General features: G+C 50.0%; 1 protein-coding gene across 4 annotated transcripts in view; it reads left to right on the forward strand.

The window, feature by feature from the left end:
• Positions 1 to 25,738, forward strand: part of LOC147634911 (phosphoserine phosphatase, chloroplastic-like) — a 70,909-nt gene that overhangs the window by 17,403 nt on the left and 27,768 nt on the right. For 3 of the 4 annotated variants that reach the window (XM_086804158.1, XM_086804156.1, XM_086804157.1), the window contains exons 2-4: positions 9,816 to 9,948; positions 10,074 to 10,181; positions 10,319 to 10,412. In XM_086804158.1, the coding sequence (XP_086660284.1) occupies positions 9,816 to 9,948; positions 10,074 to 10,181; positions 10,319 to 10,412 (335 nt within the window). Of the gene's footprint in view, positions 1 to 9,815; positions 9,949 to 10,069; positions 10,182 to 10,318; positions 10,413 to 25,738 lie in introns of all 4 variants that reach the window. The other variant, XM_086804159.1, reaches the window with a different exon arrangement.

Genomic DNA, 25,738 nt, shown 5'->3' on the forward strand with positions numbered 1-25,738 from the left:
CTCTCTCCTCTCTCTCTCTCTCTTCCCTTTTGGGAGTCGTGGAGCAAAAGGGACACACAAGTGTGGAAAAGCACAGGGAAGAAGGAGGCGGCTGCTGTATCTGTGCTGTAGCTGCTGTTTTTCTGTGAGCTGTGTGTTGAAGAAGGCCGTACAACAGCCGTACAGTGCTGTGCGACTGCAGGCACTGCTGTGGACAGAGAAGTGCAGGGCTGTGGGACTGAGTCAGGCGCCTGCAACTGTTGAATCCAGGCTGTACAGTGCTGTACGACTGCAAGTACAGCTCTGTACTTTCTACAGGTACACTGTACGGCCAGTTCTAGGGCAAGTACAGGTGCTGGACAGTACTGTAGCAGACGGCGCAGGCAACCAGCAGCAAATCAGCAGGCGGCTACTTCTGGTTTTCTGCAGAAACAGCCCGTACCGTTCAAGTACAAGCAAGTACAGTCAAGTACAAGCAAGTACAGTGCTGTTTTTCAGATCTGTACTTTCAAAGACAGCATAGAGGTGAACACAAGGAGGAAGGTACAGGCAAGTACGTGCACATGTGTGAAGCAGGGTTGTGGAAACAAGTGCCTGCAAGTACAATTTGGTACCGTTGCTTCGTCCAGTGCTGTTTCACGAGCTGAAGTTGGTAAGCTCCGTTTCTGTTCATCTATCTCTCTTTCTACTGCTTGATGTCTGTTGCAGATATGAGTTATCTGGCCCCTTGTGAGAGGAGGGGTATGGCAGATTGACAAGGGTTGAGACAGAGTTTGGACAGCATATGTATATATGAGCTGAGATGTTGTATCATGCTCTTGAGATATGCCAGATGTATGCCCATGGTTGCCCTGCTTAGTGGTCTTGGCTGATCAGAGGGAGGCACAGTGTGTTATTTGGAGACACAGATCTGTGTGCATAGATCCTCTGTGCTAAGAAGGTTTTGTGGGCCGTCAGATTGGACATACAGGTGTAAACTCTTGGTTGATTTTTGTTGTACTCAGCCATTCATATTATTTTAATTGAATAAAGAAATACCGCAAGGGGCGCCAAGCTTTGGGGCCAACAGGTGTCGCCTTGTTTTCAGATTTGGGCACTTTATCTCCAATCTGTTTTGTTTTCACATCTAGACTACAAGTGGACGGGTGACTGCTAGTCTACCGCACTCTGGTTTCTATCTGAGGCCGGTTTCATCCATCATCACTTTGCATAAAACATAAAGCTGGACAAAACATCCACAAATGCTGAAAATGGAGCTTGCACGTGTGACACCGCATAGAGGCCGGAATGGGCTGGACCCCCCTCCCCCCTTGGAGTATTTTATTACCCAAGGAGAATAATATCATGTACAAGCTTTGAGGGCCTTACTCTCCCCACGGGAGATGCTGGAGTATCCATATACAAATGCCATAACACAGCCCAACACGAGGCAACCAAGCCGGAACATAGGCTGTAGACATGCCGAGCCAACAATATAATCCATATACCTCCGTGTGGGTACTGATTCTTCCCCAAAAACCACGGGTCTTCATGCAATAGAAAGGGTACAGCAAGTACAATTCTCCATTCAGCCGGTACAGTAGGTATAATGGCTGGTACAGCAGGTACGGTGGTTGGTATAGCCGGTACGGTTGGTTGGTACAGCAGGTACAGCAAGTATAGAAGCTCGTACAGTCAGTACAAGGGTTGGTACAGCCGGTACGGTGGTTGGTACATTGGCTAGTACAGTTGGTACGATGGCTGGTACAGCAGGTACAACAAGTACAAATGCTGGTGCAACAAGTACAATGGCTAGAAATCATAATAAATGATTAAATACCCTTGCCTCCAGTATTTCTTCACGATGGAAGCCTCCAAAACAGTCCCCAACAGCTGGTATTCTTCATGGGCAGCCTTCAAGAGAGAGAGAAAGAGAGTAGCCATCATTAGGGCAGCCTGTAACGGTGGTAGAGGCTAGTGTGCAGCAAGAGAGCCTCCATTAATGAAGAGAGAGGGCTCCAATTTATAGATTTGGGCCTCCCATGAGCTAAAATGGCAAGAGAAGGCTACGATGACAAGTGGAGAGCCACACAATAGCTGAAGCGACAAGTGTGAGGCCACTTGTCTCACTTTGATCCACTTTCTAACAAATGTCACGCCACTTGTCTCACTTTGGTCCACCTCCTTGCCACATGTCCCAATCTAAGAGATGGGTCCTTCCATAAACTTTATCTCTAAAATATCCCAACTGGTAGACATTCTGTCATAGGCACTTTGCCAACTCTTGGTATCTGCTCAATTCCAGATGTAATGACGCGAACAGAATTTCCATCGGAGTTGGGCCAAAAATAGCAACTCTCCTAAATTTTAGGAGTGTGGTCCTTTGTATTCTGGGATAATCCCCCATTCCCAAAGCTTGTACTTTCCAAATATTTAAACATCCTGGAGTCCATCAGACCCCTTTCAGACTGGGAAATGTCGAGGCTGGTGACATCCTCCCCAGCTTCTTAAAAGTTGTCCGCAACTTTAAGCTTCAAGCCATATATTCAAGATATAATCATGTCCCATCGATTGGGCGAGACGAGACAGTCTCAAAAATCCAATATAACTGAAGAATCCATGTCCCAAAGAAATGGGCGAGACTAAATAAGTCTCCATAATACCAATATCAAAATCATGTCCCAAGATAAATGGGCGAGACAAAAACAGTCCCATAAGTCCAGATATCATAATCATGTCCCAAGATAAATGGACGAGACAAATCAGTCCCATAAGTCCAGATATCATAATCCATGTCCCAAGTAAATGGGCGAGACAAAACAGTCCCATAAGTCCAGATATCATAATCCATGTCCCAAGTAAATGGGTGAGACAAAATAAGTCTCCTGCCAACAAGACATCGGTCCACATGACCCTTGGCATAGACATAAGTCCGTCATGTCCACTTTACCACTTGCACTCCGTGTTGGTACTCTGACCACACACCTTGGATGAGAGGTGGGCTCAAGTAACAAGATAAAACAATCACTCGTAGGCATAGATAACCTGGTGTTCCATAAGCATTTCTGCTACACATAGTTTATAGGCATTTCGGCCACCAATAGTTTGTAGGCATTTCGGCCACCAACTCACACTACCCTCTCAAGTGTCCATGTTCCCTTCCATCTGCTCTCTATTGTTCCACCCACACATGGTAGAAACAATCTTCAAGAGAGCACGTAGGACAAGAGAACACTACACAGGGTATGTTGTGCTTGTCACTACCCTTTGAAGTGCCCATGTTCCCTTCCATCTGCTCTCTATTGTTCCATCCTCACATGGTAGAAACAATCTTCAAGAGAGCACGTAGGACAAGAGAACACTACACAAGGTAAGTGAACCATGAGTTCCATAAGTCCAATGCATCCCAAACAAAGGGAGCCAAAAAGAATAATCCATCCCAGTAAAAGGAAGCCATAAACATAATCCCTAAACCTGAGAGATCCAAATTCCTAGAAAAGAAGTCGAGGAATCCATAGACCTGTATACCATAATCCTTGTATACCATAACTCTTACCACATACTCCGTGCTAACCACACACCTTGGAGTAGAGGTGGACTTTATCCATAAAAGCATCATATCCATGAGATAACCAAAGATTTCTTCTCTATAAACTCGGACAGATTCGTCCATAGAAATTGCTTGTGAAGCCCAATATCTATATAAATCTCGTCGAAGAAAGAAATCTCCATAGATATATTTCATCCCAATAAAGGGAGCCATGAAAAGAATTCATCCCATTAAAGGGAGCCATAAACAATGTTTTCCTGAAACCATCTCAAGGCAAACAACAACACCTTTCTCCTTGCATAGCTATACAAGGGTTAGTGAACATCAAAAACACTTCATAGTAAATAGCAAAAGCACCAACTTTGCAAACTCGAAGTATACTTAGCTGTTCTTTGCCAGGTTGGTCATGAAGCCAACTTTGCAAACTCAAAGTATACTTAGCTGTTCTTTGCCAGGTTGGTCATGAAGCCAAAAGAAATATCTCCTCACCATATCCTTAAGATATTCCGAGATATATCTCCGTCATATAGCTTGCTTGTAAGCTTGATAATATAATCCACAATATCCATATGGAAAGAGTGCTAAATGTGTGCACATAAAGCCAACTCCGTACTTCCAAGATAAATTTTGTGAATTCATAAATCCTTAGATCAACAAGCTGTCTACTGCCCATGCTCTTGCTTCATAAGCTATGAAGCGGCTGGCCATGCTTAACAGCAATGATGGTAAGTGTGGTCCCCACTTGAGATCTTTTCTCTTCCTTATTGATAGAAGGAAGCCTCCGCTTCCAAGAAAGCCTATGCTCTGATACCAATGTAACTAGCGGCGGGTGCCCGGGGGACTAGGGCCTTTGACACACTTGTTGATACCATCAATGCATATTAAAACATTTAAACATGGCCACAGCCTTAACACATATCCATCATCACTTTGCATAAAACATAAAGCTGGACAAAACATCCACAAATGGTGAAAATGGAGCTTGCAGGTGTGACACCGCATAGAGGCCGGAATGGGCCGAACCCCCCCTCCCCCTTGGAGTATTTTATTACCCAAGGAGAATAATATCATGTACAAGCTTTGAGGGCCTCTCCCCACGGGAGATGCCGGATTATCCATATACAAATGCCATAACACAGCCCAACACGAGGCAACCAAGCCGGAACATAGGCTGTAGACATGCCGAGCCAACAATATAATCCATATACCTCCGTGTGGGTATTGATTCTTCCCCAAAAACCACGGGTCTTCATGCAACAGAAAGGGTACAGCAAGTACAACTCTCCATTCAGCCGGTACAGTCGGTACAATGGCTGGTACGTAGGTACGGTGGTTGGTACACCGTACAACCGGTATGGTGGTTGGTTCAGTAGGTACAGCAAGTACAAAAGCTGGTACAGCCAGTACAAGGGTTGGTACAACAAGTACAGAAGTTGGTACAGCTAGTACAGTGGTTGGTACAGTCGGTACGGTGGTTGGTACAACAGGTACAGCAAGTACAAATGCTGGTGCAACAAGTACAATGGCTAGAAATCATAATAAATGATGAAATACCCTTGCCTTCAGTATTTCTTCGCGATGGAAGCATCCAAAACAGTCCCCAACAGCCGGTATTCTTCATGGGCAGCCTTCAAGAGAGAGAGAAAGAGAGTAGTCATCATTAGGGCAGCCTGTAACGGTGGTAGAGGCTAGTGTGCAGCGAGAGAGCCTCCATTAATGAAGAGAGAGGGCTCCAATTTATAGATTTGGGCCTCCCATGAGCTAAAATGGCAAGAGAAGGCTACGATGACAAGTGGAGAGCCACACAATAGCTGAAGTGACAAGTGTGAGGCCACTTGTCTCACTTTGATCCACTTTCTAACAAATGTCAGGCCACTTGTCTCACTTTGGTCCACCTCCTTGCCACATGTCCCAATCTAAGAGATGGGTCCTTCCATAAACTTTCTCTCTAAAATATCCCAACTGATAGACATTCTGTCATAGGCACTTTGCCAACTCTTGGTATGTGCTCAATTCCAGATGTAATGACGCGAACAGAATTTCTATCAGAGTCGGGCCAAAAATAGCAACTCTCCTAAATTTTAGGAGTGTGGTCCTTTGTATTCTAGGATAATCTCCCAATCCCAAAGTTTGTACTTTTCAAATATTTGAACATCCTGGAGTCCACTAGACCCCTTTCAGACTGGGAAATGTCCAGGCTGGTGACATGTACTCTTGAGGATCATGTTAGACACCTCATGATTGTTTTGACTATTTTAAGACAGAATCGACTGTATGCTAAGTTACGTAAATGTGAGTTTTTTATGACGGAGATCATTTTCTTGGGACACAAGATCACAAGAGACGGGTTGAGCATTGACTATGACCGAGTTCATAAGGTTTTGGCCTGGTCGATACTGCAGACAGTGAGACCACTTCGTTCTTTTCTCGGTTTTGTTGTCTTTCTTCCGAAATCTGTGCAAGAGTACTCTCAGCTCACACTACCGAGACCGACTTGTTGAAAGGTTGTGAATGTAAGTCCAATCAGCCTATCCCTTGGAATAACGATTTGGATATAGCCTTCAAACTTTTGAAAGATAAAGTCAAGGAAGCCCCTATCTTAGCACTACCCGATCCTAGTCGGCCTTATGTTCTTGAGACTGATGCGAGTGACTATGCGATCGGGGTTGCTCTATTCCAAGATGGTAGACCTGTTGCTTTCGAGAGTCGAAAGCATGGTTACTATGAAACTCGTTTCAGTGGCTTTGAAACTCATTTCACGTTTCGGTGTTGAAACGTTTCATGTGCACATTGAAATCCTATCGTTTCATGGGGAAAAAAAGGTTGTGATTTTGTGTACTTTTTATCTTTTATAATTCTTTCTCTTTCCTTCTTTCATCCTATTTATTCTTTTCTGTTCTCTTTTGTATGTCTTCTTTGTTTACTGATGATAAATATGCTAATATCATCTTATAACTATTGGCTAGGACCTTCACATTTTATGTATATGATCGTTTCGGTCCTTTGTCCATCTACCTGGTGTTGAAACGTTTTGTTCCAAAATAAATCGTTTCAGTAGTGAAAAGTTTTGCGGTGACCTTGGTCGAAAGCTGGACGACACTCAATCTCGTTGGCCAACCCTTGAGAAGGAGCTTTATGCTGTCATTTACGCTCTCAGGGTTTGGAGGCATTATTTATATGGCTCTAAGTTTGTGGTATTGACTGATCATCATTCAATTAAGTATGTGTGTGATGCGGATGATTTGAGAGGACGAAAAGCTAGATCGGCAGAGTTAATGCAAGATTTTGATTTTGAAATACGCTATTGAAAGGAGTCCATGAATAGTGTAGCAGATGAGCTTAGTCGGACCAGAGAGGTGAATACTTTGTCGCTCACCGAGATTTCCACCAACTTATTTCAGTCATTGAGAGGGCTTTACAGCAAGACTAATAGTTATTTTGGTCCATATTGGCAGAGGGTCCAGGACGGGAGCTCATTGATTTACCAAGACTCAGTGACTGAGCAGCCTGGGAAGCCAGTGGATGAGTCGGAATGGTTTACTGTTCCCTAATGACAAAATTTGGTACCACAGGTCCTGGACACATTAGGTCCAAGATTCTTAATGAGTGTCACGAGATTATGTCCTGAAGTGTTCGGTTTGTCAAGCAAATAAAGTTGAACGCTTTAGACAGGTTGGGATGTTGTATCCTTTGCAAATCCCAGGTAATAAATGGGAAAGTATTTCCATGGACTTTATTACCGGATCGCTAAGAACACATCAAGGCCATCATTCTATTTGGGTTGTGGTGGACCGCTTGACAAAAAATGGCTAGATTTTTGCCTACTCGGAAGACTGTTACAGCTACGCAATTAGCAAGGTAGTTTATCGAGCAATTGTTTAGACTGTACGGTTTACCGTAGGACATAGTCAGTGATAGGGACTTTACAAGTGACTTTTGGCGGCTTGTTTTTGAGAAGTAGGAAACAACTTTGAATCTGAGTTCCTTAAATCATCCTCAATCTGATGGCCAAACTGAAAGGGTGAATCAGAATTTAGAGGACATGCTTCGTGTGCATGTCTCCAAAAGACAAGGTTCATGGGAGGATTATCTTCCTATGTTAGAATTTGCGTATAATAGTACTAAGCATACAAGTATAATTGTACTTTTATGCTTATGTACGGATTTCAACCTAGATCACATGTTACCATGGGATTTTCAGGACTTCAGCATGATGTAGCGCGTACTGTTTTGCAAGATATATAAGAAATGTTACAAGTTGCGAAGGAATCTATTAGAAGTGCTCAAGACAGAGATAGATTTTGTGAAGGAACGATGATGTATTTGTGAGTTCCGAAAGATCTCGAGACTTTACTAAGGATGGGTCGATTTCTGAAATTATCTCCTAGATATTGCGGACCATTTTGGGTTATACGTCGAATTGGTTCAGTTTCATATGAATTGGACTTGTCTTCTCATGTGAAAGTTCATTCCCTATTTCATGTCAGTAGACTTAAGGAAGTACTGGGTGGAACAGACGGGTTAGTTACTCCTCAAGAAATCATAGATGTGGAGGATATGACATTTGTGCCACACGAACCGGAAAAGATTCTTGGATTTCGTGGAAGACGATTACGGAATACGCTACTCACGGAATACAAGATCAAGTGGAAGGATCGTGTTGAGGAGGACGCTACATGGGAGACATTGACTACCCTTCAGAGGGACTACCTTGGGTTTTAACTGAGCTCAAGAGTGAGCTCTTAGAGGAAGGGGAGTATGTCATGTGTGCACAGAGTGTACTTACCGTGTGCAACACCCACACAAGACTAGCTTCGAGGCTTGGGGAAGCTTAAAACTAGGCAAGCTGATTGGTGAGGGATAGACTGACGGGCGGGCACCCAAGTATGGATGGGCAAGCGCCTAAGTGTGGACGCCCGGTGACCGGCCAAGAGCCCATAAAAGGGTGGCCAAGGTTGGTTAGTTGTTCATAGAGTCTTGGGAGTCTTTGCGAGAGCTTTACGGTTAGGAGCCTGGATCTAGTGCAGACGTGCACCTGCTTCATGCAGCTGAGGCCAATAGCAGTCTCGAGGCCTGTGAGGGTAGCTCCGTGTGGTGGTATGGGACGTCACGGGGTAGAGATTGGTCGGTGCATCTTGCTAGTTAGCTCAGCTCGTGGCTCGGTGGGGACAGCCAAGACTTGTGGGTTTTGCCCACGGCTGTCATGGTTGGGTGGTGAGTCAGGCTTGCACCCCCTTCACGTTGTTTGGCTTTGTTGTGCAAGTTTCGAGTCGTGTTTCAGGAGCGCTCTACGAGGAGATCCGTGGGGATTTGACACACTTATAAGTGACCGGACAACTTATAAGTTGTACACACTAGACAAGACTTATTTAATACACGTGGTGCCCAAGTGGAACTCTAGATTTACTGTAGGTGCATGCTTTTTTGTGCATGGGAGCAGGTCGACTGGTTCTATAGGTTGTTATAGCCATCTACCACGACTGATACCCACCAGATGTAGGGGAGAAGTCGACTGACTCCTATTGGATGCTTCCCTACTGCTGGCCGACTGTTTTACAGCCCTGAAAAGCAGCTGGTCAGGTCATGAAACAGGGGAGAAAAGCTGGTCGATTTATATGGACAGATTCTCGACTGATTGGAGACCTTTAGGCTGGTGTACTGCTGCTGGTCGCTTTCTTCTGCGGCTACTGAGAGCTGGTCGACTGCTGTAAACAGCCCCTCAAGGCTGGTCGACTTGTTCTGTGAGCCATACAGGAGGAAGGTGATGATGCAGGGTTGTCCCGGGCTGATGTGGGAGTGCTATGGGCTGATGTGGGAGTGCTATGGGCTGTCCATAGTTGTCCTGCATGTGGTTGATGCCGGGAATGCTCTCTTGTGCTGAGGAGCGACATCGAATTCAGCATATGTTTTTCTTTTGCTATCGTACTGTACTGGAAGAGATAGGTGCTAGCCAGTGGAGAATTCTTGGGCACTTGTGAAGTTGTATTTGGAAGTAGACTCTTTTTTGGTAATCTAACCATAAAGGGAGGGGGGAGCCCATCTTCTAGTCCCTAGTGTGGTGTTCTGTGCAAAGTTGTCATCTTTCCTTTATCTGGCATGCTTATGTGTATTTTCAGTTTTCATGATTGATAAGATTTCCGTGTTATAGTTGCCCTGCTGTTTACAAAAAAACCCAACTAGAATTGAGAGAAGAAAGAACAGCCCTGTAAGTGCCACTGATACAAGAGAAAGAGGTGTACTGTTCTAGCAGATTTGAGACAAGAAACTTGGCAGTGCTTTACAAGGACACATACTTGTTTGGTTGCAGATATCATAGAAATTTGGAAAAATGCTGAGGCTGTATGTTTCGACGTCGATAGCACAGTTTGCATGGATGAGGGCCTTGATGCCCTTGGAGAATTTTGTGGTGCAGGTGAAGCTGTATCTGCTTGGACTTCCAGGTTTTCCATCTTACACCATCCCCATTGATATGTAACTGCAGATTTGTACTCACGAGAAAGTGGTGTGTTTGTGTGCATGCCTTGAAGAAGTTAACTTAGAGAAGTTATTTTTAATCCCAAGGTAGGGCCATGAGTGGGTCCGTTCCCTTTGAAGAGGCACTTGCGGCCAGACTATCCTTGTTTAAGCCTTCATTCAAGGATGTGGAGAATTTTTTGGCCAGCAATCCTCCGAAGTAAGTATCCAAACCTTTTGGGACAGGTTTATTCTGTTTTTTCATTTTTCTTATACTTTCTACCATGCTTAAAGCACTGGCTTGGAAAAGCTGGCTCAAGCTGCAACTGTTTTTGTTGAGGAAAATTTTATGTGTAGGATTACGCCCGGAATCGAAGAGCTTATCAGAAAGCTTCGATCAAAAGGCAGGGTTGTTTATCTTATATCTGGGGGATTCCATGAAATTATAGCTGTAAGTGATTTTATCTCGAGGCTTAGAACTACTTTGCATGACTTTTCTTGCAAGCAGGCATGCTCGCACTCGTACTTACACCTGTGTGTGTGGAGAGAAAGAAGAGAGATTTTTTTACATGTATGAAAGACCCAAAGGGTCTGTGAGACCAAAAGTAATGCATGTGATCTGTGGGTGATTTAATGGCAACAAAACATGAAAGAAAAAAAGGACTAGCTACCGAAAGAAGCATGACCCATGTATGCATGTACACTGTGATCAATCCAATGAGCCATTTGGTGTCCTCATCCAAGAATAGTACAGTCCTTCTCCGAGAAATGAAATGAAATGATATATTAACGTCTCTAAGAGGCCATAGTGGCCTATGAGACCAAAACTGAGAGTACATCTGAAGTTGGTGTCTCATCAAAGAGAAACTAAATGAGACTAAACAGTACAATAAACTGATTGTCCTACAGTTATAAGAACAGAACTGTAAGACTCCGAGATGATATTGAGTAGAAAATACTGGAAAATACTGAAAAATGTATTTCAGGTAGATCCATGTATGCTGATTAGTTGAAGTGTTGGCCTCTCCTTAGATCAAGTATCTTCGCCATGGGGCTGTCTAGAATGGAGAGGTCGTAGAAGCGAGGTAGGCGCCTCCTATGCCGAGCAATAATGGCTCTGATCTGGCGATGGTGAGGATGCTGTGGTCGGGATCTTGGTGGGCGTGGCCAATGAGCATGACATAAGACAACTGCTCTATCGGTGGTGACTCCCTGGGAGCGTGGTCGGTGCCCTGATGGCCCAATGGAGGAGGTATCAGGAGGTGTGTGGGCTGGGTTGCTGGTGCTGGTGCCGAAGAAATCTGTCAGGGTCCTCTGTCTAGGTACATATCCGCAAACCATGTAGGTCAAACCATGATCTCATCTGAGCGTACCAACAATGAGTATCTCCATTCTCTGCCAACTGTATGGATGAGGTCAATGCCAAACGGGAGTACCTCTGCTGAGGGAGCTCCCATAGCCGCTGTAAGAAGGTAACTGCCTGGAATAGGGCCTCGGTTACTACTGGTGGGGCACCCAGCTCAGCCTGAACAATCTCATGTGGTACTGATGATTTGCTCTGAATCATGTGGGCAATCATCATAATCAGTGGTCTCTCCATTTGCCTCCATCCCTCATCTGTCCCTCTCTGAGATTTGTGATGTATACTGGGCCCCCAAATTGGAGCTCCGTACAGGAGGGTCGGTGTGACAAGCGTATCAAATAGCCACAATTTGGTGCGTGGCTCCTAAACTGTATGTGTGCACACTGCCTCTCAAGTGCCCCCAAGGCTGCATGTCCTCGAGCTAATCTAGCTGCTGCTGCCTCCTTCAGGGAGAAACGCGGTCCTGTGAAAGTAACTCCCAAGTAGACATATGACCTGACGTTCTCTACCGGCTCCCCTCGGAAAGTGAACTGAGGCTATGATCTCGTCACCCATGCTTGTGTGGTGTTAAATACCATAACCTTGGTTTTCCCAAGGTTCACTGTCAGATCTCTATCCACACAGAAAGCCTGTAATGCATCCAGGTGTCTCTGTAGTCCCTCTGGAGAGTCTGAGATTAGAACAATATCATCAGCATATAACAAGATGGGTATCAACACCCCTGCCAGGCATGCCCCTGGGCCTCCCAATCTGTCTACATAATCAGAGACTGCATCAATGTACAATCCAAAGAGGGTGGGCGATAGCGGGCATCCCTGATTCACCCCTATCGCGCTGGTCACCCTATCAGATAGTCCGCCTGGAGCTCGGACTCTGCCTGTCACACAGACTCATACAAAGCATATATCCCCCATTGCATATCCTCGGGTATTTCAATGTCATGCAATCTGTGCATAAGCTTGGTGTTATGGCCCTGTGAAAATGGAACAGTACAAGTGTGGGCATGGTGGTTGCAGAGTCAGAATATTTTATGATTCAGATGGAGGGTGCCCGGACAGAGTTTAAGATGTGTGGACATCCTTAGGTGTGAAGGGGGGAACTAGAACATTAAACTTTAATGTTTATTAAAGTTTGCCCCTAGGCCTTGTTTGGGCCCCAGGGATTATTTTGGGGAGGAGGCCACTCTAGTGAGTGCTTCTCTCTCCTCCCCCTCTCTCTAGCTTTTGGGAAAGGAGTCGTGGAGGAGCCTTCATGCGCATGTACTCTAGCGTGGAAAAGCTGAGAAGGAAGAAGGCGGCTGCTGGAGACTGTTTGCTGCTGTTTTCTCTGTGCAAACCAGCCGTACAGCCTTGTACGGACAGGCTGCAGGCTCTTTCTTGGTCCACGCTACACTCAGGAGCTGCTGCAGGTCTTCTCTCCTGCTGGACTGGCTGCGCACAGGCTCTGTACAGACTGTGCAGACAGGTACAACAGCAGTACAACACTGTACGACTGCCGTACAGAGTACGGACAGTCAGGTACAGCAAGTACAGCAGCAGGCGGCATTGGACAGGTTGCTGGACAGGCCTGATTACGCAGATTCAGGCGAGTACAAGTGTGGACAGCAGGCTGCGTGTGCAAGTACAACTCCTGGCACGTATCCCGAGGAAGTACAGACGGGTACGGGGCTGTTTTTCAGATCTGTACATTCAAAGTCAGCGTAGAGGTGAACACAAGGAGGAGGGTACAGACAAGTACATGCACAAATGTGAAGCAGGGTTGTTGATACAAGTGCCTGCAAGTACAGATTGGTACCGTTGCTTCCTCCAGTGCTGTTTCACGAGCTGAATTTGGTAAGCTCCGTTTCTGTTCATCTATATCTCTTTCTACTGCTTGATGTCTGTTGCGGATATGAGTTATCTGGCCCCTTGTGAGAGGAGGGGTATGGCAGATTGACAAGGGTTGAGACAGAGTTTGGACAGCATATGTATGTATGAGCTGAGATGATGTATCATGCACTTGAGTTATGCCAGATGTATGCTCATGGCTGCCCTGCTTAGTGGTCTTGGCTGATCAGAGGGAGACACAGTGTGTTATTGTGGAACACAGATCTGTGTGCATAGATCCTCTGTGCTAAGAGGTATTGTGGGCTGTCAGATTGAACATACAGGTGTAATCTCTTGGCTGATTTTTGGGTTGTACTCAGCCATTCATATTATTATAATTGAATAAAGAAATACCGCAAGGGGCGCCAAGCTTTGGGGCCAACAGGTGTCGCCTTGTTTTTAGATTTGGGCACTCTAGCTCCAATCTGTTTTGTTTTCTCATCTAGACTACAAGTGGACGGGTGACTGCTAGTCTACCGCACTCTGGTTTCTATCAGAGGCCGGTTTCACCTGGCACGTGGTACGGTATCAAAGGCTTTGTGGAAGTCCACAAAAAAGCAGCAGTAATATCCTTCTCTTTTGTGCCCTGCCCTCTTCAATAAGTGCCCGAAGTGTCAGTATGTGATCCAAGGTAATAAATCCTCTCTTGAAGCTAGCCTGTCCATGTGCTCGATGACCATGCCTCTCTGCCCATCGGCTCAGCTCCGACTCCAATATAGAGCCATATAATTTGGCCAAGTAATGACCGATCATGATCGTCTTGTAGTTGCCTGGTACCATGGGGTCCCCACTCTTAAAGAGTGGTACAATGATATGCTCTGTCCAGCTTGTCAGGAAACCCTCACAAATGGCACAATTAAACACATGTACGATGAGCGGAGCCAAAGTGTCTCGTGCATATGAGAAGTGCTGTCCAACTAGCCCATCATGATCCTGTGCCTTTCCATTTTGTAACTTGTCTGTCGCATCTAGATACCCCTTGATGTTGCAGATGGGTATTGAACCCACGGGCCACAACCTCATGCTTTCCACAAATCAACCTTACCATCTCAATTAGATATAAATGTGTGCCTAGAGTTGAAAACCATAAAATAATGAATATATAACCAAGGATTAATTTGGGCCCTTGGGTGATCAAAAAGGTACCAAACGGTAGGCTCTAGATACTTATAATAATTATATATGTATGCATGGATGTATTTATTATTTTTAATGTGATATAATATTTATATGTTTATGTATGTATATACATATGTATGGATGTAATTTAATGTGATATAGTATTTATATGTGTATGAATGGAACAATCGCCATTCTAAAGAACATTGTGGATGTTAGAATGGCCCTAGGGCCATTCTAAAGCACACCATGGATGGTAGATTGGCCCTAGGGACATTCTCCCTATTCATACATGCAAAATACATGAAGATTATGCCTAACGCTATTCCACCATGCACAATGTGCTGGAAAGAATGTCCCTGTAAAAAAGGTGCTGCTAGCCGGTCTAGCTCCGAGTGGAGGGGGGGTGGGGGGCTGTCTTGGTGCATCATATAGCTCTCTAGCATAAGTATGCCATGCCTCAGGTGCAGTAATCGGAGTACCAGGTGTCTCTCCTGAAACATCTTCCATGCCCTCTTGCTGTCCTTCCCTAGGAAGAGTTGGTAGATCTCCTCCTCTAGCTTAGCCAGATAGGCGAGTTTCTTCCTCCACACAAGGCACCGACAGATCATCCTGGCCTGTCTATGCGTGTGAGACCCAATGGCAATCTTACGCTGTAGCTGTGCTCGTGTCTCACGACACTCATCATCATACCAACTGTTCTGTGGGGCAGTGCTGCGGGGGTGGGTGGAAGGGATCATAGTGCAGGGAAACGCATATGAGGCGGATGCATGTAGAACACCTGCCAATCCTCTCGTGATCTCGTCCAAAGGGCTATGCGGGTCTAAAGCGAACAAGCCATCAGATACTGCATCCCAATAAACCCCAACTGTCTCATGTCACCAATTGGCCAACCATTTGGTCCATCTCCAGATTTTGAGTCTCGTTCACTTGAGGCCAAGCCGGTGTCTCATGTGAAGAGGCCAGTATTTTGCTGACATGGACGGGAGCCAGACTGGTGCCACCCGTGTATGACCTGGACTGTGTTCGACCCATGGGATTGTCACACCATGGAAGAGCGAGTATTCGTGCCGTGTTTTGCCTATGGGATTGTCACACCATAGGGAGACTCGTGCCTGGAACTGTGTCTTACCTATGGGACTGTCACTCCATAGGAAGACCAGGTTTTTATGTTTTACGTCGTGCCAGTTTTGTGCCGACAGATATCAGCCATTGCCTATTCCCTCGCAACCTTGGGAAAGCATTACTATGGATTTTATTATGGACTTGCCTGGATCCCAGCATGGAAATGATGCTATTTGGACCATTGTGGACAGGTTTAGCAAGCAAGCTCATTTCTTGCCCGTCAAGAAAACCATCAAAGCTGATCATATGGTAAAGCTTTTTCTTGCTAATATTTTCAAGCATCATGGTATGCCTAAATTCATTGTTGGAGATAGAGATCCCAGGACTACGAGCCTATTTTGGAGGACTTTATTTGATAATATGGGTACTAAGCTTGAGTTTTCATTAGCTTATCATCCCCAAACAGATGGCCAAAGTGAAGCTGCAAATTTAGCAGTGTTGAATTTATTGAAGTGTTATGTGGCAGATCAAAAGAGTGCATGGGAGAAGTATCTTCCACTTGTTGAGTTTGCCTACAACAATACGATCCATGCTTCCACGGGAAAGGATCTGTTTGAGATTATCTATGGCAGAGTGGTATTGCCACCCATCCTTCGTACAAAGGATGAGATTTTTGCAGCTGATGAATATGTTCGTGATTTGGATGTTGCCTTTGGTCAGGTGCGGACAGCCATTGCAAGATCCCAGGATAAGCATAAAATGGCTGCTGACAAGCATAGAAGGGACATGGAAGTCAAAGAAGGTGATTGGGTTTTGCTGAAATTTGAGAAGGCTAGGCTTCGGAAGAGGCCAGGACGAGAAGGATCATATCCTAAGCTTTCTCCTCGCTATTATGGACCCTTCCAGGTGATTCACAAGATCAATGAAGTGTCCTACAGGCTTGCTTTACCTAGTCATTGGAAGATTCACAATGCTTTTCATGTGAGTCTATTTCGGAAATATGTGGGGCCAGATCCTGATGAGCCTGTCACAGAAGATCCGCCAGAAATTGAAGAGCTTGAGGAGATCCTCCAGCCAGAACAGATTGTTTTTCACAAGGAGCGAAAGCTACCTGCCGGAAAGCTTTCCAAGAGATACCTTGTGAAGTTTAAGAATTATTTGCCTATTGATGCCAAGTGGGTAAATGAGGATTATTTTGTTGATTACCCACAGTTGTTGCAGGCATATCTTGAGGCTTTTCAGTTGAGGACAACACTTTAGAAGCCCGGGGGGATGTCACCAATTGGCCGACCATTTGGTCCATCTCCAGATTTTGAGTCTCGTTCACTTAAGGCCAGGCCAGTGTCTCATGTGAAGAGGCCAGTATTTTGCTGACATGGACGGGAGCCAGATTGGTGCCACCCGTGTGTTAGCAAGATAGTGTCGTATGGACGGGAGCCAGACTGGTGCCACCCGTGTATGACCTGGACTGTGTTCGACCCATGGGATTGTCACGCCATGGAAGAGCGAGTATTCGTGCCGTGTTTTGCCTATGGGACTGTCACACCATAGGGAGACTCATACCGAGAACTGTCTTACCTATGGGACTGTCACTCCATAGGAAGACCAGGTTTTTATGTTTTACGTCGTGCCAGTTTTGTGCCGACAGATATTTTGTACTTACTCCATGAACGGGAGATATGTCCATGTTACTATTTGCACATGCACACATGATTTGCATGTTTGAAACTGTTTCCGCATGACATGTATTTTTGTGTTTGCCTGCTTGACGTGTTACTTACTGAGCGGGGACGCCTGCCAGTGAGTCGTGAAGTCTGCTCTGTCTTCTGACGAGTTTGAGTGCATGTGAATAGGTGGTAAGTATATTGCACATGTTGTTTTAATGTTACATATTCTAACCCTTTGTTTTATAAGGTTTAATGTTCACACACACTTAAAAGTGGGCATTCCCTTTGGGCACCCACTTAGGGGCCAAGGTGGGGAGCCCCACTTAAGTGAGTGTGGGGGTGGGCATGGTCACCTACCCAACCCACCTTAGAACTGGCCACCCACATGCAAATCGTGGGGAGCCAGCCAACACTAAGGTTGAACTTCACTTTAATTTTATTAAAAGAAAGGCCTTCTCCTTCAGCGTGGACATCACCCGGCGAATCGCTTCTACCATCTTTTGGCGACCATCTCTTGCGCTCGTTCTCCAACCGGCGGCTGAGTACTCTCTCTGCTCCCAGGCGGCTGAAGCTTGCTGCGCATGCTCCTCTAGTAGGATGTGCGCACCATCTGCAGCAAGACTGCTGCGCATGCTGCCTTTCCCACTGAGCATGTTACCTCTCCCACACAGGCACTTTACCTCTACAATAGGGGACTGCATCTAAGGCTGCTGACTGCCCTATCCTCTGCACTACAGGCTGCAGCCAAAGCACCTCCCCATGCTCCCCTGCAGGTGACTGGCTACTGTTCATGCTTTTCTACTGTCTATGCAACTGCTGGCTGCGCATGAACTTCTACAGGCGGCTGGGTGGCAGACAGCAGGCGGTTCTTAGCAGACGGCTGCACTTCTCCTAGGCAACTGCATCCCCACCACCTATAGGCGACTGTGCACAGCATCACCACCTGCAGGCGGCTGTGCACTCCATCTCCAATAAGGCAGGAGGCTGTGTGCTCTAACTCCAGCAAGCTGCTCATTCTCCCCACGTTGCAGCCAGGCCTCTCCTCCCTTGCAAGTGGGTACTCCTCTCACAGCAGGCGGCTGTGATCTTTGCGGTGGTACTTGTCCTAGTGGCAACACTAAGTTTATCTACAAGGCGGCTGTGCCATCTCAACAAGATTGCACCTTTTCTCCACTGGCGACTACAAGAAGACTTTTTTTTTTTTTGAAAAAAGATCCTTCTATTAGTTAATGAGAGAACGCCATAAGGCTACAAAGCTCACCTCGCAAGGAGGGATAAAAACACAGTGAACTTCTGAGCTCCACCCCCGTGGCTGGCCGCTCTCTGGGGGGGGCTACCTAGTAGTACATGTGGGAGGTGAGAAAAGCCAAACTGGAGGCCTGTAGTGCCAAGCGACATCCTCGCCCCTCGCGGTGAGGAAAGGGCCAGGCTGCCAAGTGCGGAGGAAAGCCTTGCGGCGCCCTCTCATGCGATCCGAGTCGCCCTGGAGTTTCCCCCAGTGTCCTCTCAAGGTGTGAATGACGTCCACCCAGAGGGCCTGTATGACCTCCGCCGGTGGAGTCGCCTGGCGGTCAATGGCCTCCCTGCATCGGGCTCTCCAAATGTGCCAAGCCGTCATGCTGCTGATCAACTCCCATCTGTGCCCGACCCCCTCTTGAGGGGCTGCCGAAGAGAAGTCTGGCGTCGGAACCACCGCCATCACCCTGTCAGAGACCTGGATGGTCGCACTACCAGGGACGTCCTCATATCCAAGGGCCGGGCCGCTGTCTGTGGCCCAAGCCACCGCACCCCACGTCACCAGCATCTCACCTGGTGAGCCTGCAAAAACCATCCTGAGAGCGCGCTGCCAGACCTGCTGTGCTTGTGGGCAATCCCATAAGCAGTGCCGCTGCGACTCCTGTGCATGGCCGCACCGAGGGCAGGACGCTGGGTGATTGCCGAAAGCTAGCCAAGCCCCCACAGCCAGTCCTCTATGCGCTGTGAGCCAGAGAAACAGCGTCACCTTCCGGGGCCGGAAGCTGGCCCAAAGGCGCTGCCAGAAGTCCCGAAGAAAGGCAGGGGAGAGCCCCTGTCACCGCCAATGCTCGGCCGCCGCCGGGGTGCTCGCTATCCTGTGTCTCTGAATCCGCCGCCCCAGCCTCGCTGTGTACTGAAAAAAGGGGATGCCTGGGCTGGTATGGGCCAAGTAGGGATCTCGCCAAAACCACTCACCTGGATCCCACTGAAGGCGAATAAGAGGCCTGCAGTCCCAAGCCCATAATCTCCAAGAACAGTCCTCCCCTATCGAGGCCGGTGAGGGGTCTACATGCCACTGTCTCTGATGAAAGCCGACCACCCGCACCCTCTGAAGAATACATCCCTGGAGCCCATCCAAATCTAGTCGTGTCCTCTGAAGCTGGCCACCCTCTCCCACCTCGAAAGTGAGTGGGGCGACTCTCTCCGCAGTGCCGCAGAACGCTAGAAGGATCTCATGCCGAGTAAAGACACCCATCCACTGTGGAGGTGGAGGGTCCTGTACTGGGGTCCGCCACTCCCTGGGGATGGCCGCCTCAATGTCCTGTCTCATCAACTCTCTGCCCCTCATCCCACTGAGTCTCCTCTCCTGAGCCTCTAGAGGCAGCTGTTGAAAACCTATCCAGTCGTCTAGGGACTGGGCTGGGCCTGAGCTCAGCGGGCCCCACGACACGTGAGACCGCGATCCAACCATATGGCCACTGGGGAGACGAATCAAGGGGTTCCAGATCAAAGGCTGCCTCATGCGCTCCTCATCGGTGCCCGGGGGAGTCTGGAAGAGTGACGGCCTCAGATGCGACCAGGCCCTCAGAAGGCTAGCTGCAAAACGCTCCTCGAAGCCAAGGCCCACTCCTCTGGATCGCTGCTCTGTAAAGATCCACCTGATGCTGGGGGTCCAGGGGCCGCTAAGAGAAGGGGTGCGGCTGAGCATCCTGGAAACAAGAAACTCCTTCCACGGCTCAGCGCCTGGCAGGAGGCCACGAACTACCAACTTGCCAAGCAATGCTCGGCTTTGGCAAATAGGATCAACAATGCCCAGGCCGCCTCTCTCCTCGGCTGAGTGATCACCGCCCATGCCACCTTGGCCCTGGCGGGCCGCCCGTTGCCACCGGACCAAAGAAAGTTCCTGATGAGCCTCTGCACCTGGCCAATGCATGCCCGAGAGAAGGCCCAGCAAGAAGTGATGTACCACATAGTAGCAAGCAGAACCTGGTTGGCCACAACTACTCGGCCAGCCAGAGATAAACGAGCGGTACTCCAATACAGAAGCTTCTTCCGAATGCTCAGAAGAAGGGGGGCTATCTGCTGCTCCGGAGATATGTCAATGCCCACATAGCATCCCAAATAACGCACTGTAGTGCCGGGGGGCAGCCACTGAAAACCGTCAACTGGCCTCCAAGTCGGGGGGGGGCATAGAGCTGACCCACAGCCCACACGACTTGTGCCAGTTGATCAAAGCGCCCGAAGCTCTGCAAAACCTGTCCATGGCTAAGGCGAAGCGGCGGAGGTTCTCCTCACCTCCCTGAAGATAGACAGCAGTGTCATCCGCAAACTCCGAGTCTAGGAGCTCCTCCGAGGTGCGGATGGGAAGCTGGAGGCCCCGCAAACCTGTATCCTGTGCCGTCAAAAAAGTGCTCATGGCCTCCGCCACAAAAAGAAAAAGAAAGGGCGCCAAGGGGCACCCCTGCCGCACCGAGCGCGAGAGCTGGAACCTCTCTCCGCGCACGCCCTGTATCAGCACCTGGCTATGAGCCGATGTGTAGAGTGCAGAGACCCCACGGATCCACTGAGGGGGGAAGCCCATCCTCTCCATAGTGCCTTCCAAGAAGGCCCAGTCCACCCGATCATATGCCTTCTCGAAGTCGAGAAGGAGCACTGCCAGATCCTCCTGTCGAAATCTAGCCAGAGCCGTAGCCTCCCAGAAAGAGAAAATGTTATCCAGAATGCTCCTATCCTGGATGAAGCCAGTCTGCGTGGAGTGGATGATGTCTGGAAGGTGAGGCTGAAGCCGCCTGCTGATCGCCTTAGCTAGGACCTTGTAGGCCGTGCCTAGCAAGGTGATCGGTCTCCACTGTCTAATCTCCAGTCTGTCTCCTCCCTCTTTGGGGATCAAGTGGATCAACCCCTCTGCCATGCTGTCCGGCATGACTCCTGACTCCATAATCTCCTGGAATGCCAATCTGAAGCCCCTGTGTAAGAGGCCCCAGTACCTCTGGAAGAAAGCCACCGAAAGACCGTCCTCTCCTGGGCATTTGCCCCGAGGTAATGCCTGAAGAGCCTCCTCCAGTTCCGTATCCGAGAAGGGGGAGAGAAGGGAGTGCTGCAAATGGGCCGGCACAACCGGTCTCGTGAAGCTCCAGACTGCCTCCCGAGCCTCTCTCACCCTGTCATCTGCTGGCTCAGCAGAGAGAAGGTCCCTGTAAAAATCTGTGGCTATAGCCCGAACCCTGGGAGGATCCACCACAACCTGGCCATCAGCCTGCCGAAGACGCATGAGACCCTCTCGTCTGAAGCGAGGCCCTGTCGCCTCAAAGAAATCTCGAGTCACTCTGTCTCCAGCCTGTGTCCAAAAAGAAGCCCGAGCATGGAATCGGAACTCCACCCTCCTCTCCTCGATGGATCTGATCTCCGTGCGAGCCGACTCCATCTGCTCTGAGATCCAAGGGCTCGTAGGATCCCTCTCCTGGAGTCTCTGGAGGGACGCCAGACTCCTCCGCAGGCTCCTCTCCTGCTCTCTGAAGGCCTCCAGCCGGTCCAAGGCAGCCTGTCTGAGCATCTGGCTGATCTCCTGCAAGCCACTGGCAAGATCGCTGGCTGCCGATCCTCTCCTGAACTGCAGCTCCTGCCAGACCTGCTCAACTCTGATCGCAATCTCGGGCTCCTCTATGAGACAATCTGGAATCCGGACGCTCTGGCCCTGCTCTCCTCTCGTGGGGTCCTCGATCTGGAGAAGCACTGGATAGTGGTCTGAAAACGAGGAGCCTGCAAGTATGCCCACTGTGCCACCTCTATCACAGGCCCACTCATCAATGTAAAACCTGTCGATGCGGGATAGGTTAACTCCTGTGGCCCGTCTATCCGAGCGCGAGAAAGATAGACTCCCCTGCAACCTCCCAAACTCCGGGAGAGTCCACGGATCCTGGCCTCTCACCTGTAGCACTAGTTCCTCCCAGGCAGCGAGCTCCGGCCCATGAATGGTCTCCTGGCTGCCCCCCATCCTGTCCTCTGCATCCTCCAGCATGTTGCAATCCCCTCCGAGGCACCAGTGGTCTGCCAAAGGGAGGGACTGCCTAATGGTGCTCCAGAACTCGGCTCTCCCGGTCGCCCCATTAGGGGCGTAGAAGTTGAGGAAGCCAATGCGGTCTTCCCCAACCCGAAGGATGATCCACTGCGCACGACCCTGGACCAGAATGCCAGAGTCCACAACCTCGGATAGAAGCTGCTCGCTGACTGAGATGCATACTCCACCCTGGTTCCCCTGGGAGCCATATGCCGGTGACCAAAAAGTGTGACTCCTGCCTGGCAAGATCTTCCCGCAGGTGCGGGTACGCCCGGCAGAAAGGTGGTGCTCCTGGATGAAAAGGATATCTATGGGTCCTCCAACGAGAGCCCTCTGGATCTCCTGGCGAAGACTGCCCCGACCAATGTAGCAGCGATGTCCACCGAGACCCTGGATGTTCCATGAGAGGATCCTCATGGATGAGCTATGGCAAGTGAAGCAGCCTCCACTGGCTCACCCCTCTCAGCCGGCCCGGATGATCTGCCCTCCACTCTGTGAGTCTTGGGCGCCGGCTTGGAGGGAGAATAATCACTGTCTGTCCGGGTGCGGAGTCTCTCCAAAAAGAGGGTGACCTGTCTCTGTGTCCAGCCCCACTCCGCCTTCGCCCTGTCCAGGGCATAGGCGTGAGACCAATCCTCTGCATATATGTATCTAAAGGTAGGCTGCACCCTCGGGGCGGCATGGAGGAGAATCAGAAGCACCGCCTCAACTGAGGTGTGGACCGGATCCGCCCGCCAGTCTCCTATACCAAACAAGCTCATGCGGGCTGAGTGTAATCGGGTCTGCAATAGGTCCGTGAGCCCCAAGTCACTGAAGTGGTGAGAAAACTCCAGTATCTGATCACGTAAAACTTCCTCTACAGAGTTGCAATCCCATGCTGTGTCTGGGGCAACACTGAGAGGAAAGGAGAAAGCCACCATGCTGCTCACCACAGAGGGAGAACGAGAGGGATGGCACACCACGCAAACTCGCAAGGGCGCGACCAGTGTCTCGAACGGGCCAGCGTCCAGCTGGAGGCACCTGAAAAAACCGTAATCCACTGGTAGCCCCATCACTCGCGGGGGCCCCCCAGGGGAGGCTGGAGAGAACTCTGTGGCGGGCGAAGCGAGGATCGCCATCTCCACCGGCCCGGAGTGGCGGTGGAACAGCCGCTGGACTGAGCTCTGGCCTACCCAGCTGCGCTGCCCCGGGGCAGTGGGTGGTCTGGCGAAGTATCCTGGAGAGGCCGAGGGAGGGATGGGGGCTCGTGGCGAGGAGGGGGGAGAGCGAGGAGAGGATGGAGAGGCATCTGCCAGAGGATAGGTGTCAGGGGGGGCCGCCGGGGGAGGCGGGAGGGGGGGGGGCTGGGGGGGGGGGAGGGGAGGGTGGAAGGAGTGCTCTCCGGGTGAGGGGAAGGGGAGCCGGGGGTCGAAGAGTGTGGCCCAGGATCCTCAGGAATCTGCTCCAAGGAGGGGGCGGGGCCCCCCGCGGGGGGAGGCGGGAGCGGGGTCTCCACGTGGGAGGCTCCACCAGCGGCCTCAACGGGCACTGAGTCTGAATCCTCGTCCATCGGGGTGGGACCTGCTGGCCGCCTATCCCTGACAGGAGCATAAGTGCGGATAGGTGCCTGTACGCCAGCCGGAGTCGCCTGTCCGCCAGCCTGTGCTGCCTGTTGGCGTCTGCGACGACGGTCCCTGCGGGCCGGGCGTTTCCGCCGGCGAACCTCCTGCCATCCGCCAGCCTCCTGGGACTGCGCGGCATCCTCCGCCGGGGCCTGCTCGTCAGATGATGGCGCTTGCTGTGACGAGCCAGGGATGTCCGGTCTCTGAAGTGGATGGCCACCCCTCGGGTCTCCTGCAGGGTGTCCAGAGGCGGCATAGCGTGAAGGATGAGCCCCCTTGCGGGGACAGGCGCGTGCGAGATGGCCCATCTCCCGACATATGTAACACTGGCCGGGGAGGCCCGAATACTCCACGCGCTGTATCATATGTCCTCCAGAAAGACAAGGGAGAAGGATCGTCTTCGGGAGGGACTCCGGTGACGGAACCACAACCCGAATGGCCGGGAGTCCTGCTGCCCGAGCAATCACTGAAGCCGCTGTCTGAGGCGTCTCCACCACCTGCCCGAACGCCTTGCCAATGGATGACAAGAGGGGCAAGTACTCCCTACGGAGTCCAGGAAAACAGATAGTGACGGGGAAACTTGTCGCGCCTGCTAGCGGGTCAGAAGCGGGTCGAAACCATGAGTCCATCGCGCCAGGAACGCCCGGGATGAGCGGAGGGCAATGGGGCTCCGAGCCAGCACCATCTGAGCTGCCTGTGGGGACTCGAAATCCACCTGATAGTAGCCACGTCCCAAAAAATCTACGCTGACGATCTTGGCGGGCACGCCAACAAGGCTGCCTTGCAGAAGGTCGCGAAGCTCTCTCCGCATCGGACGGCTACCCACTATCTTGCAGACCAAGGAGGAGGCCTCAAGAGCGGAAACTGTGGAAACAAACAACTGAAGATCTTCAGCTGTGAACTCCAGACGGAGACCGGAATCGGCAGGGTTAGTCGGAGCGGCTTCCATGGAGTCCTCTAGAGGGAAAAAGCCAGAAACCGGGGTCACCAACGGGAGGGACACAGCCCTGCGAGGGAAAAAGAGAGGCGGAGGGCTACAGGGGCGGGGCGGGGCGGGGCGGGGCGGGGGAGCTGAGGCGGGGAGGAGTTAGCGGTGGGCGGAGGGGCGAGACGGAAGGGAGGAGAGAGAAGGCGGAGGGGGGAGAGGTGGCGGGGGAGAGAAGAGAGGCAGGGGAGAGGGAGGCGAAGGTGGTTAGAGAGGCGGAGGAAAAAAGGATGGGGGAAAGGCGGGGAAGGCTGCGAGGAAGGTGGCGAAGGAAGAGAAGGCGGGGAAAAGAAAGCGGACAAGAGGAGGGAGGCGGGGGAGTGAAGGCGGGGGAATACGCTAGGCAGAAGGCGGTGGAGAGATGGCGAAAAGGGGCGCGCTGAAGAAGGCGGGGGAGAGGGCGGAGGAGACAGCGGAAGACTGGCGGGGGGGGGGGGGGGGGGCGATGGCGAGAAGCAGCGGGGGGGGGGGGGGGGGGGGGGGGGGGGGGGGGAAACGGAGCTCGCAGGCGAGGTCGACAGTTTTCACTGCATAGATTACAAGAAGACTTCACATCTTCTGGGTGGCTACATCTTCTACACAAATACCACGGGTATTGGTTCTCTATCAGCCATCCACAAGTAAGTGAATTTCAGATTTAAGTAAAGTATTTTGTGTTTAAATCTGATAAGGGATTCCCGACTCCCTATACGGCCAACACCCGTTTGGTGCCGGGTTGTCCAAGCTCTATTGGAGAACCTCGGTCCAAAGGTGCTGAGATCGGGAGAGTCAGGCGTTAGTACGAGAGCGCCTGTTTGTGCATGGTCTCGGAACACCAGT

This window comes from Cibotium barometz, chromosome 10 (assembly GCF_041138505.1).
Source record: "Cibotium barometz isolate CiBa-2024 chromosome 10, ASM4113850v1, whole genome shotgun sequence".
NCBI classification, from domain to species: Eukaryota; Viridiplantae; Streptophyta; class Polypodiopsida; order Cyatheales; family Cibotiaceae; genus Cibotium; species Cibotium barometz.